Consider the following 17,445-nt stretch of genomic DNA (forward strand, 5'->3'; position numbering starts at 1 on the left):
TTATTCTTTGAAAACATTTACTCTCGTATTGCCTTTTATGCAGAAAAATTCTTCCATATAGAAGAAACCATTATGCTACGGGTATAAAAATCCTGTGTGCATCATCCAGCGGTCCAATCTACAAGGATATATGGAGGCCGTACTGGTATACGTCATCACCACAGTTTTTAACAGATGGGCATTCAACTATCAACATGCCAAGGGCTGACCTACGTCACAGGCAACACATGCAGTGGTCCGGTCTACATCGATTCACCCGGACAACATTTATGTCGTTGCCCAATGGAGATGGACAAACCGCCGCACCGCGGTCCGAGTTATTCCAACAACTCTGAAGCAAGGCATGACAATTTAGCCTCTGCCTGCGCCGGATGATTCAGTGGACAGGGCACACAAATCACTGCCACTGCGGTTTATCTTCAACAACCAGCTGGGATGAACCATTGGCCGAGTTGCTGACACGGCTCATACGGGATCAGTTATAACCCACCACAGTCACCTCAATCTTCTGTGGATTTACATCGCGTTATTAACACTGATGATATATACCTTCTGCTATGGTCAAGTACGGAGAATCTCAAGACAACTCCTTGAGTCATCTTATGACTCGGGGGCTACGATGATATGACTCAGCAAGTCTTGCTAGTTTCAGCAAATTCAAGAACCCCAGGACGATGGAGGGAAAGATAACCCGGTCCCGGAGGCTACTATTATATTGATAAAAATTTAAAGGCCGTCAGAAATATTCCGGCTCACAAGGATGCTTCCGGTTTATAGTCCAGTTCAAGGGAAATCTCGTCTCCCACATAGCGCTGAAGCTCTCAATATCTGGTTCAAAATCCGGTTTAAGAGGAAACTGCCCCTCACAAAGCTTTGAAGCTCTCAATATCCAATTTAAAATCCCGATTCAAGAAGAATTTATCTCTTGCAAAAAATTAAAGGTTGCCGAAGGGGATCTGTTGCCATGATGCACGGTTCAAACATGGGTATCCTGCCTTATTGGCTTATCATATTATTGGTTACATGGGGGCTTCAGCTGACAAAGCGGAGTTCTGTCCATTAATCCGGCTATCACGCCACAATAAAGCTTGGGAGCTTCACACCCAAGGGGCCAAAGAGAGTCTTGTTGCTATGCACAACTCAAACATAGGCACCCAATGAGCACAGCTCATCACGTTACTTGGGGGCTCCTTGTGTCAAATACCAAGGAGTTTGAAAGGACCCTTGTAGCTGGGTATCGACCCACGGCTTGGAAGCCTGGTATATTTACCTAAAACCCTGGGTTAACCTGCCTTCATCAAGTAAGACACTCCTATCCAAGAATCCTGGCATGACCCTCCGAACGTTTGACAGTTACTCTCATTGAGACCCTGAACTTGTCAAAGTTAAAACGGTGATTAGTTAGTTGGAGGTCCATCTTAAAAGGCTTTGTCAAATGGTTTACCTCAGCGGCCTAGCATCCCATGAAAAGCCTCGAATTTGGGCCTGGCAGCCCTTGAAAAGCCTCGACTACACGGTTTTATTTGCCTTTGTCAAGATTTTTCTCTTTTGATAACTTTTATGTTGAACAGGTGTCTATTGACCCAACATGACTATCAGTCATCAAATTAACGCAGTGTTCTTTAACCCGGCTCGACTTTCAACTACAAGTTGTCAGTGCATAATCACTTATAATCCGGTGTTTATTAACCCGGCCTGGCTTTGGACTATAAGTCGCCAGTATATATTTGAATTGCGCCATTGGAATCATGCGATTATAAATCATTGGGTATATTATTCCACTCTTTAATAGCCAACATGGCTGGATTTTTATTATGGTTATCAATAACCAGTATTATGATTGAGGTTTCCAAAGTCGCTTCAGCGCAATGGTATAATTTATTCTACAATGGAAGGAATAGTCCCGAGTTGCTGCAGGCTTACAACCCGGCACTTGGGGGCTACATTATTTAAGTTGAGATTACATCAAGTATGCAAGTACCATGTCGCTGCAAGCATGCACCATGACACTTGGGGGCTAATGCAAAGTCGTTTTTTGCTCACCTTATTGAAGACCCGACTCATCACATTGTAATGAGCCGGCCCTTGGGGGCTACATATTGCCTCTGTCAACAATTTAAGGTACAAAGCTTTTTATCCATTATATTTACAAAATCCCTGCTCAGTTGGTAAAGCACAAGGCTCTTAACCTTGTGGACGTGAATTCAAGCCCCATGATGGGGGTTACATCATATGATGTTATTTTCATTGAAGTATATATCAAAGTCCCAGCTCAATATTATCTTACTGAGCCGGCCCTTGGGGGCTACACCGTTGCTGTTCAAAGTTTACATGATTATATTTACAAAGTCCTGCTCATTATTGCATAATGACCCGGCCCTTGGGGGCTACACTGGTTGAAGTTTTTATGAGCATCAGGAAATTACAAGTCCCAGGCTGCTGCAAGCACGACAACCCGACACTTGGGGGCTACATATGTGGAATACTCAATTCTGACTAGTGATTGAGATGAACAACCTGGATTTCTTCAAGATTATGATATTTATATTGAAGCAAGTCTTAAGCTGTTGCTATGCTACCTTCTTAAGACTTGAGGGCTACAAATGATAGTCATATAAGAGGTATATTTTCAAGCTAGATGTTAACTACAAGTATGACCCTGTGCTATCAATATTTATAAACCGGCAAGTTCTACATTCTTAAACCGGCTGAAGATCAGATGAGGATTTCAAGGACCATTATTTTTGTTGAAGTCATTGGGAGCTGAGTCAAAGAAGTTATTCTTCACAATATTTCTCTGTGACAAACCAATGTCAGCAAATTGATTATGAAGCTGGCCTATTAAACCGGATTTCCTAGAAGAAGGAAGTAAAAAGGACTTAAGGATGATCAGAGTCAGTTTAACATGGATAAATCCAAATTAAACTGGGGGCTAATGTCGGGGATATACCCCGCGGTATGACCCGGCTGGTGGTAAACCGGCAGACAGTTAAGACAGATGGCTAAGATAGACGGTAAACCGGCTGGTGGTAAACCGGCAGACAGTTAAGACCGATGGCTAAGACAGACGGTAAACCGACGAGTGTTAAACCGGCAGACAATGTTAAACCGGCAGACAATGTTAAACCGGCAGACGTTAAGAAGCCCAAGAAGGGAAGTCAAAATAGTTTAAGTTAAAGTCCGAGTTGGACTCCACATCTAACCCGCACCTTCAACATATATAAGGAGGGCCAGGGCTCCTCAAAGGGGGAGAAGCAAGAAACAATCTCTAGGGCTAGACACAACTAGAGGAGAGCCGGTTTACAACGACTCCCTCGTGATGATAATGAGATCTAGCCTCAAACAGCATGTAGGGTTTTTACCGGATGATGTTTCCCGGGGCCCGAAGCTGTCTAAACCCTTGTCTTGTGTTGCGTCTCTCGATTTCACTCAACCCCTCTCAAGCTACCACATAGATGCGTTGGCCTCGCGACTAAGTCCTCACACTAAGGACATCTGACGTGTTAATTCCACGACACTTATTGTTTGGGATATGACTATTGGGTAGTCCTGGCCATGGGCCGCCCGGCCCGGACAGCCCGGCCCGACCCGGCCCGACGCTGCTCCCGGGCCGGGCCTGGGCCTAGGTTTTGAGCCCGAAAACTAGGTCGGGCCGGGCCTGGGCCCGTTGTTTATGCCATTTACTGAAGAGGCCTGGCCCGAGGCCCGAGGCCCGACGTGTTTTTTGCTGTGATGGGCCGGGCTCGGGCCTGAAAACTAGGCCCGACGGCCGGGCCGAGCCGGGCTCGGGCCTGAGTTTTCTACCTCGGGCTTGGTCAGGCCCGGCCCGAAGCCCGGCCCGGCCCGGAGGATGGCCAGGTCTACTATTGGGTATGACCCACCCAGGAGGGGCCGGGTTATACCTATGGTGGTTCATCAATATGAAGCCCATGAAGATGTTGAAGATGGCGGTTCATGAAGCAAGGGCCCAAAGCCCAAAGGCGACTTAAGGTCCATAGGGGTAAACCGCCATATGTATGACTTATATTGTAAGGCAAGAATATTTAGTCACCGAGCCGGACACGTTGTTTATGAGTCGGCAGGGACTCTATGAGCCACTGGGCGTCAACCTGTGTATATAAAGGGATGACCCGACGGCGGTTCAGGGCAAGAAAACAAGAGATCGAAAGCTAGGTCAAGCGGAATCGATCCCTGGTAATCGAGACATAAGAAATACCACCTCAAACTGGATTAGGCCTTTACCTTCACCGCAAGGGGCCGAACCAGTATAAACTCATGTGTCCTTTGTCCCGTTTAACCCCTTTAAGCTAACCTAGTTGCGATGGCTCCACGACTAAGTCCTCACACTAAGACATCTATCGTGACAATTCCACGACAGTTGGCGCCCAGCATGGGGCCAGCGCACGATGTTTTCGAGTTCTTGAAGGGAAGCTTCAAAGGGATCAAGGGATACGCTGTGGGCCGGATAACCAAGAGTCGTCGCGGCAAGCTCTACATCGACGATGCGGGCTGGGGCCCGAGGCCGGCTCAATTGAGTACGGGTACGGGTCCCCTTCGGCGGAATCCACGTTTTCATCGGCAAGATCGGTGAACCGGGCCCTGAGCCGGACATCTGCACCGACATCATCAAGATGGCTCAGCGTGCACGATCCGCCCGAGTTCAGCCCGCCGTGAAGCGCGCTTTCGTGGGATTCATCCATGGGGCGGAATCTGAGGATAGATCGGTGTCTGTTGGTGAGACAGTTGTCTACTCCAATCGTGAGTCGTCCATTGGTGACACTGATTCGCTGTACCAACTGCAAGATGGCCAGCTTGGGGGCTATTCCGATGGCGATAGTATTCCAGACCCCTATGAGCCGCCAAATAGGGTTGTGATTTTCATGGCCGGTACACAGCCAGCGCAGAATTCTTCGACTACTGCAGCAATGGTCTCCGTGTCAGCAACGGCAATGGCAGCCAGGGCAGGAGGTCCTGTGCGTCCGCCGGCTCAGGTTTTGACTGATTTGCTGGATAATCTGACAGCATTGTTAATAGCGGAGGTTAACCCGGCAAATCAAGTTCAGCATAACGCGGAAGTTACAAAGTTGCATGATGAGATAGCATAGGCCAAGGAGGAGCTGAACATAGAGAACGTCAGGATGGCCACAGAGCGGGCTGCTTTAGATGCTCAGGAACAGCGGATTCAATAAGAGGCCTTCCGGCTTTATGATGGGTCAACGCTTCAAATGAAGTCATGAGGAGGAGGCATCAGTGTCGTCTACCTCCGGTTTACGAGGCGAGAAACCTCTTTTGCACACCTGGAGCGGGGACCAGTAACCAACTAGAGATAAACCAGGTTGCAGCACCTAGGGCTGGAGCGCCAGCCCAGCCACGCACGACGGAGCCGCCTCGTCTGAATACTACTCCGCCTCAGTATGAACCAACACCACCGGGTCATTATTCTAATCCTTTGGATAACATGATTGTCGCGGCGACATGGCTGGTGGCTCTGCCGGTTGAGGGCGAATCACCGGCAGCGATGGAAATACGACGAGCCGGGGAGCTGCTCCAGACGGTTGTGGCCCAACAGGCCGCTTATTCATATAGTCGGGACCGTATCCACTCCACGCCACGTCCGAGAAAAAGTTATAGCAGGCATATTGATGACCCATCCGTGTCAAGCAGTGGACGAAACCGCAACCCGCCTCGTGGGCATGAGCCGGCGCGTGGTGGAGGTAATGCTCAGAATGTTGTGGATCAGGGTAGAGTGTGTCGGGAGGCTGAGTTGGCGGCTCAATACGCGGCTCGTCAGCATTCTCCGGCTCATCCAACAAATTCAGTGGAAACAGGCTTGACCTTCAGAACTTTGGGTGTGCCATGTTTAGTGCCGGCTCTACGTAATGAGCATTTGCCTAAAGATTTCAAGGGTCCTCGCAAGGTGCCTAACTACACCGCTGACTTACCCCCTGAAGCTTGGGTCAAGAGTTACGAGATGGCCATGGAACTGCTGGATGTTAGCGATGCTTCATGTGCTAAGTATTTCACCATGATGTTCGATGGAACGGCTCGCACTTGGTTGAAAGGGCTACCTGCCAACTCCATTGGCTCGTGGGCCGAGTTAAAAGCCCGGTTTATTCAGAATTTTAAAGATACATGCAAGCAGCCGATGTCAATTGTGGATTTGGACGCCTATGTCCAGGAAGAGGGTGAGTCGACAACCCATTGGGTGCGCCGGGTCTCAACTATCCTGCACTCGTCGGATCGCATCAATGCCGGTTCAGCAGTATTAATGTTAGAGAAGAATTGTCGTTTTCTGCCCCTTAAACAGAAGCTAGGGTGGCTCAAGCACCACTGCAGCGACATGGGGGAACTGATGGCGGCTCTGGTTAAGTATGCCGACTCTGATGGTACCAAGGACCCCGAGTCTGATGATGAAAAGCCGGGAAAGGGAATGAAGAGTAGCAGCACCAAGAGCCAACATCATAACCCGGTGAATCAGGGGGGCAATGGTAAGCGCAAGACTGATAACAGTTTGGACTTTGTGGCTAATACCAACACGCAGAATAATGGTCAACGTCGTAAGGGAAAGTTGCCTCCCCGGTTTGGAGGGTCAAGTTTCAATCTTGAGCAGATGTTGAATCAGCCCTGCCCGAAGCATAGTACACAGGAAAGGCCATCTGCTCACCTCTGGAAAGATTGTTTCATCATGAAAGAGTACAAAAATTCCGGTCTTTTCCAAAATAATCATGGGCCGGGCGGCGGCTCAGGTCCCGGTTCTCACGGTCCGGGTTATGGAGGTGGAGATTCTAATTCCGGTTTTCAAGGCCAGGGCAATCAAGGCAATCGGGGTGGTTATAATCAGCAGCCTGGTCAGGGGGCTCAGCAGCAGCAACATTCGGGTTATCAGAGTAATCCAAAGTAGTTGAACAGTGGGCAGTATCACATCTCAGAGAAGTATTGGTTATTTGGGACATGTTATTAGTCAAGAGGGAGTCATTACAAATCCAAGCAAAATTGCCACTATAGCTACTTGGCCTTGTTCTAGTGGATGGGAAAGAAATCAGATGGTTTATGGGTATTACAGGCTAGAAAGTCATTCATCATTATGGGTTAATCAACAAACCACTCACTCGATTTATCAAGAAAGGAGTTCAATTCTTGTGGACATCTGAAACTGAATTAGCTTTTCAAACACTAAAAAGGCACTTATGACTGCACTACTTTTGGCTCTTCCTTTTTCATAAGCCTTTTGTTATTGAAATTGATGCATGTGACAAAGAAGTTGGTGTTGTTTTAATGAAGCCAGGTCATCCTCTCGCTTATGTGAGAAAGACCTTGGGACCAATCAGTCAGTGTATGAAAATGAATATCTAGCTACTATGTTAGCACTTGAATATTGGAGGCCATATTTGCAGGTTATGGAGCTCACAATTAAAAACATACCAAAATAAATTAGCAGAGTTGGAAACATAGCATTTGCATACAACTTGGCATCAAAAAGCCCTCACTAAAATGATGGGCATGCAATTGTGTACAAGAAAGGTACTACTAATTCAGCTGTTGATGCTCTTTCCAGAATGCCACACAGTGATTCTCATGTGTTGGCACTCTCCGCAATAACTCCTTTGCGGTTTCAAGAGATTGACAATGATTCTAAAGCTCGGGAATTACTCCAATACTTAAGCGTATCTCCTACTTCTCAACCATGTTACTATTTGCAAAATGGTATGATTAAGTACAAAGGAAGGATTTGGATTGGTAATACACCTACTCTCCATGCTTCCATTGTCAGAGCTTTTCATGGCAGTCCTATAGATGGTCATTCTAGTTCTCCAACAACCTACAAGAGAATTCATAGTCTTTTCTATTTGATTGGCACGAGGAAGTTTATTAAGGAAATCGTTCAGGCTTGTCTTATTTGTCAACAAGCTAAAACTGAAAGAGTTGCTTATCCTGGGTTGTTATCATTACTCATTCCTCGTCAAGCTTGGGAGATGGTCACAACGGATTTTATAGTGGCTTGCCTACTTATGTGGGGTATAACTGCATTTTAGTGGTAATTGATAATTTCACTAAATATGGCCAGTTTATCCCTTTACATCATCTTTTCTCTGCTCAAATTGTTGCAGAAGCCTTCAATGATAATGTACACAAGTTACATATCATGCCAAATATAGTTCCTTCTGGAAAACTGTAATCCAGGCAACCGGAAGTGAACTGAAAATGAGCACAACCAACCATCCTGAAATAGATGGCCAAACTGAGAAGGTAAACCAACAGATAAAACACTATTTCATGTGCTTCATCTCCATCCTATTGGTCCAAGTGGCTTTCTCTTTGTGAATTCTGGTACAATACCAATGCCATTCCTCTGTTGGCAAGACTCCATTTGAGATTATATATGGACAAGCTCCAAGATACTTTGATATTTCTGCTTCTGATACTGTAGCATTTCCTGATATTGTTGTTTGGCTGGAACAGAGAGCTCTTGTTGTTGATTTAGTCAGACAACATCTTCAATGAGCTCAGCAAAAGATAATATTTCAAGCAGATAAGAACATAACTAGCATACAGTTTGTAGTTGGTGACAAGGTGTTTTTGAAATTGCTGCCTTGTGTCCAATCCTTGTTGTCAGGTTAGCTAATCATAAATTGCCCTCCAAGTACTATGGGCCATATATACCATTACTTAAAAGATTGGCCAACCGGTGTATCAATTAGAATTGCCTAGTTCAAACAGAGTTCATCAAGTGTTCCATGTTCCTCAGTTGAAACGCTATGTTACTTCTCCACTTGAGGTACACACATCTCTTCCATACTGAGATGCTTTACCTCAAGCAGTGCCTGTCCAGGTTCTCCAGCACCGGGGTCGACAGCGTAGACTTCATACTATTCCTCAAGTACTCGTTCAGTGGAGCGGTGCTGATGCTGCTCCGGCTACCTGGGAGGACCTAGAGTCTCTACCACAGCAATTTCCAAGTACATATTTATGTACTACTTCAATTTTAAAAAATATTAATATTTATGTACTACTACTTCATAGCCATGCTTTCCCATAGAAGAGAGAAGAAACTTAAGTAATTCTATTCGTGGATCATGGCGTACTTTGCGATTGGTTGAAAGAAGAATCAACACACATACAGCTATGGCCACGTCTACAGAAAAGATTAGCCTGGAATGGATTTCGATGTCCTTGGATTAACGTTGTTTCAAATTAGCACTACCGCGAGCACTTGATTATTCGCGGTGTCCGGTCATCCGCCGGGCTGGTCGTCGCCCTCCTTCTTGAGGTCTGACGGCGGCAGGAAGTAGTCGGAGGTGAGGCCTTTCACGTTGAAGTCGGCCTCCTCCACCGTCCACGTCTCCTCCAGCTTCCTCTTGTGGTTGACGGAGCCCTCGCCGTAGCGGAAGAGCGTGACGGTGGTTTTGCCGCCGTGCGCGATGTTGACGCCGTCGATGTGGCGGTAGTTGTTGATGACGGACTCCATGCTGGTCTCCCAGAAGATGTTCTCGCTGCGTCGCGCGCCCTTGCCGGACTTCATGCGGAGCAGGTGGTTGTCCTCGAGCTGGATGAGCAGGCCCGTGCGCTGGCTGAAGTATCCCCACACCGTGTGGTGGATGATGTCGAACGCCGCCGCGCTCCGCGCCCGCAGCGTCATGGCGCTCGCCTCCAGCTTCAGGATGAAGCACTCCTCGCCGTTGATGACCTTCTCGCCGATGCATACCGCGTCGGAGAAGAGGTTCGCGATCGACCGCGGGTCCAGACCCTGCAGGCCATGCATGCATGCGTCAAGAAGGTCACGAATTGATCGATGCATCCGGTGGTAGGATACGTGGGCGTGCCTGGAGGGACCGGCGGAGTGGGCGGGGCGGGCCGCGGGAGGCATGGGAGTTCTCGGCGGCGGACTGGCGCCAGGCGACCTTGCCGTCGCTGCCGGCGCTCATCTTGTGACCGGCCATGATGAGCTCGAAGTACCAGACCTCGGGGCACTTCTGCCAGAGCACGAAGCCGCCGACCTCAGCGCGTCCCTGGGCGGCGGTGACGGTCTGGTCGCCGAGGTGGAACTCGGACGCGCACATCTTCACCTTCCCGACGGCGTACATGCTCTGCACGCCCTGCAGCGCCGCCTGCCCGCCCGTGGCCGCGATGTACTGCTGCATGATGTATTTGGCCGTCGACGCTTGCTTCATTCATGCATCCACACAACCAAACACACGTACGCTACGCGTGTCAAGAATCAATTCAATCGTTTGTGCTGCTGTTGATGTGGCGTGCACGGAGCATGCATGCAAGGCTTACGATGGAGGAGTCGCGGATGGAGCGGCTGAAGGCGCGGTCGTGGGGGACGGGGCAGGGGATGAGCGGCGAGCCGACGACGTTGAGGAAGAGCTGGAGCTCGGCGTTGGCGGCGGCAGCGGCGGGCCCTTCGGCGGTTGCGCGGTCGAACGCCTGGGTCTTGAGCCAGGCGCGCATGTTGGGACCGCCGCCCCGGCGCTTGTCGGCGCCGGGGGCGTTGGCGAGCATCTCATCGGGGATGGGCACCTCCAGCACGGTGTCCAGCTGGGAGTCGTCGCGGTCATGGTTCGGGCACAGCTTCCTCATGACACGACCACCACCGCATCAATAATGCCGACCGGCCAACGGGAGCAGGACGCCCGACGCGCTGTGCGGAACAGACAGGAGAGCGGAAGGGAGAGAAACAGGGGGGAGGAAGGAACGAGAGGAGAGGGAAGGTCGGGGACGACATGTAGGAGCAGGACGCCATGCATTGGAAGCGAGGAATTAGTGGATCCCGCCGAGCCCGGAGGTCGAGGCGAGGCGGGAGCTGCCTGCATGCATGCAGCAGCGTCTCGCCGGGAGCGCCCTGGACCAGACCAGGCCGCGGCCCATTTCTCGAAACAGCACACGGCCCACCCGGCAGAGCAGACCTTTGTGTTCCACTACAACAACAAAAAGGCAGAGCAGACCCTACCTTAACTTCCACACAGCAGCGGCGGCAGCGGCGGCGGTACGATTAGGTTCCTCGCCGGCGCGATCGACGCCGACTCCGCCACCAGCCTATGACATCTGGTGCCCGCCTCTAAGATCCGGTATGCGCCTCTTCCTCCTCCCTCTCCTCTAAACTCCGGTGGTGGAATGGTGGTATCCCATCCGCTGAACCGTGCACGCCAAGTGCTCGACGCTTCGCGTGCTTGGTCGGTTGCGATGAACTAGGATCTCATCTCACCTACTGAGTATTCTCGCAGGAACGATGGCGGAGACGCAGCCGCGCTCGCCGCCGCCGTCGTGGTCGGTCATCCCGCTGGACCTGGCGAGCCTGGTGCTCCGCCTCCTCCCCGCGTACGCCGACCGCGCCCGCTTCGCCGCCGTGTGCCCGCAGTGGCGCAACGTCGCGCAGCAGTTCCTCCGCCTGCACCCGCCGCTGCCGCTGCTCGCGCTCCCGGACGGCACCTTCTACAGCCTCCCCTACGCCAAGCCCTTCCGCTTCCCGGGATTCGGCTTCGCCGGGTACCAGGGCGTCTGCGGCAGCTGGCTCGTCTTCCCGCGCGACGACGGGTGCTTCCTGCATGACCCGTTCGCCAGGGCCACCGTCAGGCTCCCTCCTCTCTCGCGCGTCCGGCTGCGTCCTCCAAACGCAGTCCAGAAATGGACAAAATGGGAAGACGGGGAGCGCTCCCCCGACCCTTACACCACATGGATGCATATAGAGGACATGGAAGGGAAGCTGCGCATGAGCAAGATAATATTGTGCTCCCCCAACCTTGTTGCTGCGCTGGTCGGTGTTGGAAGACCCTGTCACCTTCCAATATGCCATCCAGGAGGCGCCAGTCAGATTCTAATGTGCCAGCCGGGGGCCTCGTCGTGGTCAGTACGCGCGTATGACAAGTGTAAGCTTTACGAAGACATGGCCTTCTACCAGGGCAAGCTCTATGCCATTGCCAATGATGAGAACCTCTTTGTGGTGAACATCAGCCAGCACCAATGCACCGGGGATCCACAGGTCTCTCGAGTTGGACAGGTCATCAAGGGTGATCCCTGGCAGACAGTTGCGTCCGAAGACGACAATACGCCCGGCAAGAAGCTCTACCTGGTTGAATCACGCGGTAAATTGCTGATGGTATGCAGGAAGATTTGGGTTCCTGAACTTGAAGACGGAGATTTTTCTTTCGGGAATGAGTTTGAGGTATTCGAGGCTGACTTTGCGCATTCACGGTGGGTGAAGGTGACAACTGTGGGGGATGACCAGGTGCTGTTTCTTGGGAGAAGGTGCTCCAGGGCTGTCTCTGTGTCTCAGTATGGGTTGCCCGGTGATCACATCTTTTTCTTGGATGATGACGAAGTGAATCGTGTGAAATACGGCTATGATGAGAACACCTTTTGCAGTGCCTATAACATGAGAGACGGCAAGGTCTCTTCCCCTCATCCAATGATCTCCTGGAAACGTTGTGATGAGATGTGTCTTGCAGCATGGCTCTTCCCTCAGGACTGAATCACTGAAGTGAAGATGTTATTGCTGTTCCAGCTGCTTCCAAGTTGGTATGGTGATCAGTAGTTACCAAGCCAATAAATTGCCTTAGTATGTATCCAATTTAACCACCGTATTTATCTGAACTTATTATGGTGGTTACTATGGTGCAAGTTGTTAACTTAATTGGTTTACCGTGCCTGGGAAAGATCCTACAACTGCATGACTGCTTATCTGTCAATTGTCTTAGCATGGTGATCTTTGACCTTTTGTAGTGGCTGTAGAGTTGATTGTTCATACTGAAGTTTGGTGAACCTACTGCTGCCTTTTGTGATTAATAGTTTGTAGGAACCTCATATGTGTGAGCCTACATGATGGTTGCATTGTGCATATCCAATGTGGATCATGTAGATGAGATAATTAGCACTTGCTCCACTTGCTCCCTTCGTTCACAAATATAAGATGTACTAACTTTTTTTAGAATCGGACGTATACTGAAATATCCCAAACATCTTATATTTATGAATGGAGGGAGTAGTTACGTGCATAGTGAGCTTTTTGTGCAGTCGAGTTTTTAATGTGCAATACCCAGTACTGAATAGGCACTATGTATGTGGTAAAGGAAGCTAGGCTTTGGGAACTTCCCTACGGCACAAAATTGTTGGGACTAATCATTTTTTACGGCCATGACGGATTCAGCGTTGTCCTTACTACTAGGTGTGACAACGACTTCACCAAAGAGTAGACATTGAAAAGCTGAAGAGCTTGCTAATGCTCACCATTTTTAATATAGCATCCTTTGCCTCCAAGCTAGCTAGACTTTCAGAATCTTCGTCTAGCACGAAATAGTTGAGCTTAGACTTTTTCCGATTCATTGTTGGAATAATCTTGTGCATCAGGACAATGACCTCGACAGGGTTCTAACTTCTAACAATGAAAAGTTAAAGATCATCTAGTATATGTATATATCCATACTGTTCAACCGAACCACTGACATATACAAAAACTCAATTCAGTTGTTTCTCTCGGCCCCTCCAGAGTCAACTCTACGGTATGAATGAGAATTTTGACTCAGACATTTTTACTGATATAAGCAATCCAATACTAAACCCCCATGTGTAAACTTTGTGATGTGTTCGTAATTTTTTTATTAGGATATGTACATGTATAACTTGTCATCAACTATTCTAACCATGGAAAAAAAATACAGGAATGAACAGAAGTTAGTGGGACAAGTATCATGGGCAGACCGTTTCTGTTTTGCAAAAAAGAGTCTGGACCGTTTCATCTACTTTGGAGCCAATCCTAGGTTCTTGACTAACCATGCAGATAGGTCTCAATCTCATCTATAAAACCGCATCCGTTCTGTTCATGATGATTAATCCACAGTCGAATTCCATTTCTAAAAACAGACGAGTAGTAAGATGTTGGGCCTGGGATACCATAACCTTCTTCTAGCAGCTCTCCTGTTGCTCTGCTCAGTGATGAGCTCCTCCTGGGCGGCGCGGGACGACGTCGTGGCCTATAGCTTCGCCACCATCAACAGTACCACGGCCGACGGCTTGACGGTCGTCACCAACCAGTCACAGGTAGTGTCAGGTCCAACCCTGTTCGGCATCGACCACCCGACCCTCTCCGCGGTGAACGAGTCCGCCTGGTTCGTTGTCCTCTCGCGGACGGTCGAGCTCTGGCGCGGCGGTGATGGCCGGCAGGGACCTCCCCGCCAGGCATCCTTCAACACAAGCTTCACCATGGACGGGACCTCCCCTGTGGCGTTCGTCGTCCTCCTCGACAGGTTCCCGACGTATAAGGGAAAGTTTATTAGTGTGACGACGTTCATCTCCGGCCCGGGCGACCCCACGCAGCGGGGCAGCAACCGCTTTGCCGCCGTCAAGGTTGGCACGGTGAAGTCGTACGCCCCGGAGTCTCCACGCGTGGGCCTCAACGTCACCGTCACGCCCAGCAGCGCGACGCCGACCGTGACCGTGTGGATCGACTACAACGCCGTGCTGTCCCGCCTAGGAGTGTTCGTCGCCCCCGCCGGCCGGACTAAGCCCCGCGATCAGCTCGTCGGCGACTCGGCCGTCAACTTGACGGGTCGCACCAACCAGTCCGCGTTCGTCGGCTTCTCCGCCTCCAGGGTGGCCTATGTCCTCGCCGGCATCCGCGGCTGGGATCTGACGGTGGAGAGGCTCTCGCCGGCTGCCGAGAAGGATGATAATAAGAAGTCATGGCTGGTGATACTGCTCGCCGTTCTAGGATCTGTGGCTTCCACGGCTGCTGTGCCGCCGCCGTCGGTTTTTACTACAACTCCAGGTACAGGAGGTGGAAGAAGGATCTGGAGCAGCTGGCCAAGTCCATGCAACGACTCCCGGGGATGCCATGTCGGATCGACTTCTCCGACATTAAGAAGGCCACGAAGAACTTTGACGGCACAATGAAGTTGGGATCAGGAACCTTTGGCTCCGTGTACAGATGCAGGCTTCCTGCGGCACTAGAAACGGGCCGTCCAGAAATGGAGGTGGCCGTCAAGAAGTTCACGCGAAACGACGACCGGCGCTTCGACGACTTCCTGGAGGAGGTCAGCGTCATCAACCGTCTGCGCCACAAGAACATCGTCCCTCTCATCGGTACGTAGCCACGTGCACACGTTAACATTCCTTTATTTATATACTCCCTCCATTTCAAATTACTCGTCGTGGTTTTAGTTTACTCCCTCCGTTTCAAGTTACTCGTCGTGGTTTTAGTTTAAACTAAAACCACGACGAGTAATTTGAAACGGAGGGAGTACATTTTCCTTCCTTCTTGAATGGCTTTGTCTAGGAAAGGATTTGGGCACCGGGCGAAAAACACGGATGCCGTCCGGTGTGTTTTTGGCTACCCCACAAGAAAAATATGTACAAAAAATCCATTTTTTAAATTTTATTGAATTTGATAAATGCACGTATAGTTAAATAATACGGAAACTCTCAGAGTAATAAGCAGTAAAATGGTGTAGTGGTAAACATGTAAAAGGTTAAAGGCCAGTCGGGGGATTGAACTCACATACTCAAAACGTTAAGGGCACGTGCGGAGGACTACCACTGCGTTGGTAGCGAGTTTCAAAACAATATGAGTTTAATACAAATAAATACCTGCCTCAACTAACATTGAATTCAAATTTAGTTTAGATTTTTTTGAGCGTATTTGTTTGGTATTTTCTGGTGTCTACGCTCTACGGTAACTCTATTTCTCGCCCCATCTTGGTAATTCTTTGGATTTCGGTAGCCAAACCTAGGAGTATCATTTTTCCGTTGTCCAGTCGTTATTGTAGGGTTTGTGGTAGGTTCCCGTTGAATGGTACTCCCTCCATTCCGTACTTCTCGAGATCTAAGTTAAATATATGGTCAAACTTAAATCTCGAAAGCGCGGACGCACTACATTGTGAAAAAGAGGGAGAATCAGGTTTTCTATCGTCTTTCTGTTGTAAATCAATTTGTTCAGTACCGATGCTGAGTTTTGTATATCATCATTGAATAATCAATAATATATGATTGTGTGCTCCTTTCCAAAAAAAAGAACATCACATTTTCAATGGGGTTGATGATTTTTTTTCTTGCTAGGTTGAAATTAAAACTTGCTCTATTTGATGAATGTACCATAACATGACAGGATTCATATTTGGAACCTTTAGGGTGCCCTGGGACCCTATTTATTAAAAAAACAGCTAAATTTGCAGAAATATGTGTTCTTTGACAATTTAGTTTATTTAATTTAACTAAGAAAGGTCCGAGGTACCCTAAATGTTTCAAATTTGCAGCCCTAATCACTATGCATATTTACAAATAACCAGTTTGCTTCACTTTGTAACAACTCTTTTTTAGGGGTTCACTTTGTAACAACTAATATTGCAGGTTGGTCTTACCATGGTGGGGAGCCCCTCCTCATCTTTGAGCTCATGCCCAATGGCAGCTTGGACCAACATCTATTCCATCTAAGAACACCAATTCTCCTATGGGACACCCGCTATGCCATCGTGAGGGACATAGCCACCGGCCTGCACTACGTTCATCATGAGTATGAGCCCACAGTTCTTCATCGTGATATCAAGGCGAGCAACATCATGCTCGATTCCACCTTTGGTGCCCGCCTGGGTGACTTCGGCATTGCCTGCACGGTCCCTCTTGACCGTAACTCCGTCACCGGCCTCGCCGGGACACATGGCTACATAGCGCCGGAGTACGCCTGTAGCTACAGAGCTACGAGAGAGACTGACATCTATGCGTTCGGTGTCGTCGTCCTCGAGATCGTGACCGGCAGACGGGCGCTCGACAGGGATGTCCCGTCTGAAGGTCACATCACAGACTGGATATGGCGTTTCCATTGGGAGGAAAAGTTGCTCGATGCCATGGATCCCGTGCTTGCCATGGCGGGGTTCGATGATGATGACGCCAAACGCCTAATGCTGCTTGGCTTGGCGTGCACCAACCCAAACCCGTCGAACCGGCCAAGCATGGTGGAAGTGGTGCAGGTTATCACCAAGTTAAAGCTACCGCCGGCCGTGCCTCCTAAGAAACCAACGTTTGTGTGGCCTCCACAAGGATGGAGTTCATTGAGCTCTTACTTTAGCACAGAGACAAGTACAATTTATGCAAGTGGCTCATCAACCAAGGCCAGACAGGTGTAGGACACGTTTCAAAAATACCAGTTTAAAATTTGATTATTTGTTCGCACTTCACCTAGATGAATATGTGTGCTTGTTTTGGAGTGTAACACGTGACCCTGGCTATCATAAGTTAAGACTTTTGAATGTGTTGGCAATTCAATATGACATCAAAGTGAAAGCAAAGAGGACTTGAGTGCAGATGCAGCAAACACTATATATCAATCACCTAACTGAGTGAAGCAACTGAGGTAGTGTTTGGTATTGTTGTGGATTATGATTTTGTTTGCACAAATAATTTGTACCTATCTTAGTGTTTGTTTGACATGCTTTGCTTCGACAACTGTCAATGTTAAGT

General features: G+C 49.2%; 2 protein-coding genes across 2 annotated transcripts; one reads left to right on the forward strand and one right to left on the reverse strand.

Annotated features, from left to right (window-relative positions):
• Positions 1-9,043: 9,043 nt before the first annotated feature.
• Positions 9,044-10,674, reverse strand: LOC119281544. Its single transcript, XM_037562042.1, has 3 exons — positions 10,279-10,674; positions 9,822-10,163; positions 9,044-9,745 (listed from the first exon to the last, which is right to left on the reverse strand). Exons 1-3 carry the CDS (start codon positions 10,579-10,581, stop codon positions 9,233-9,235), a joined length of 1,158 nt encoding a protein of 385 aa, XP_037417939.1. The 5' UTR covers positions 10,582-10,674; the 3' UTR covers positions 9,044-9,232.
• Positions 10,675-10,957: 283 nt separating this feature from the next.
• On the forward strand, positions 10,958-15,083 carry LOC119277082. Its single transcript, XM_037558301.1, has 4 exons — positions 10,958-11,069; positions 11,226-12,083; positions 14,045-14,432; positions 14,705-15,083. The coding sequence occupies exons 2-4, from the start codon at positions 11,231-11,233 to the stop codon at positions 15,081-15,083; spliced, it is 1,620 nt and encodes a 539-aa protein (XP_037414198.1). The 5' UTR covers positions 10,958-11,069; positions 11,226-11,230.
• Positions 15,084-17,445: the final 2,362 nt, after the last annotated feature.

This window comes from Triticum dicoccoides, chromosome 3B, assembly GCF_002162155.2.
Source record: "Triticum dicoccoides isolate Atlit2015 ecotype Zavitan chromosome 3B, WEW_v2.0, whole genome shotgun sequence".
NCBI lineage: Eukaryota > Viridiplantae > Streptophyta > Magnoliopsida > Poales > Poaceae > Triticum > Triticum dicoccoides.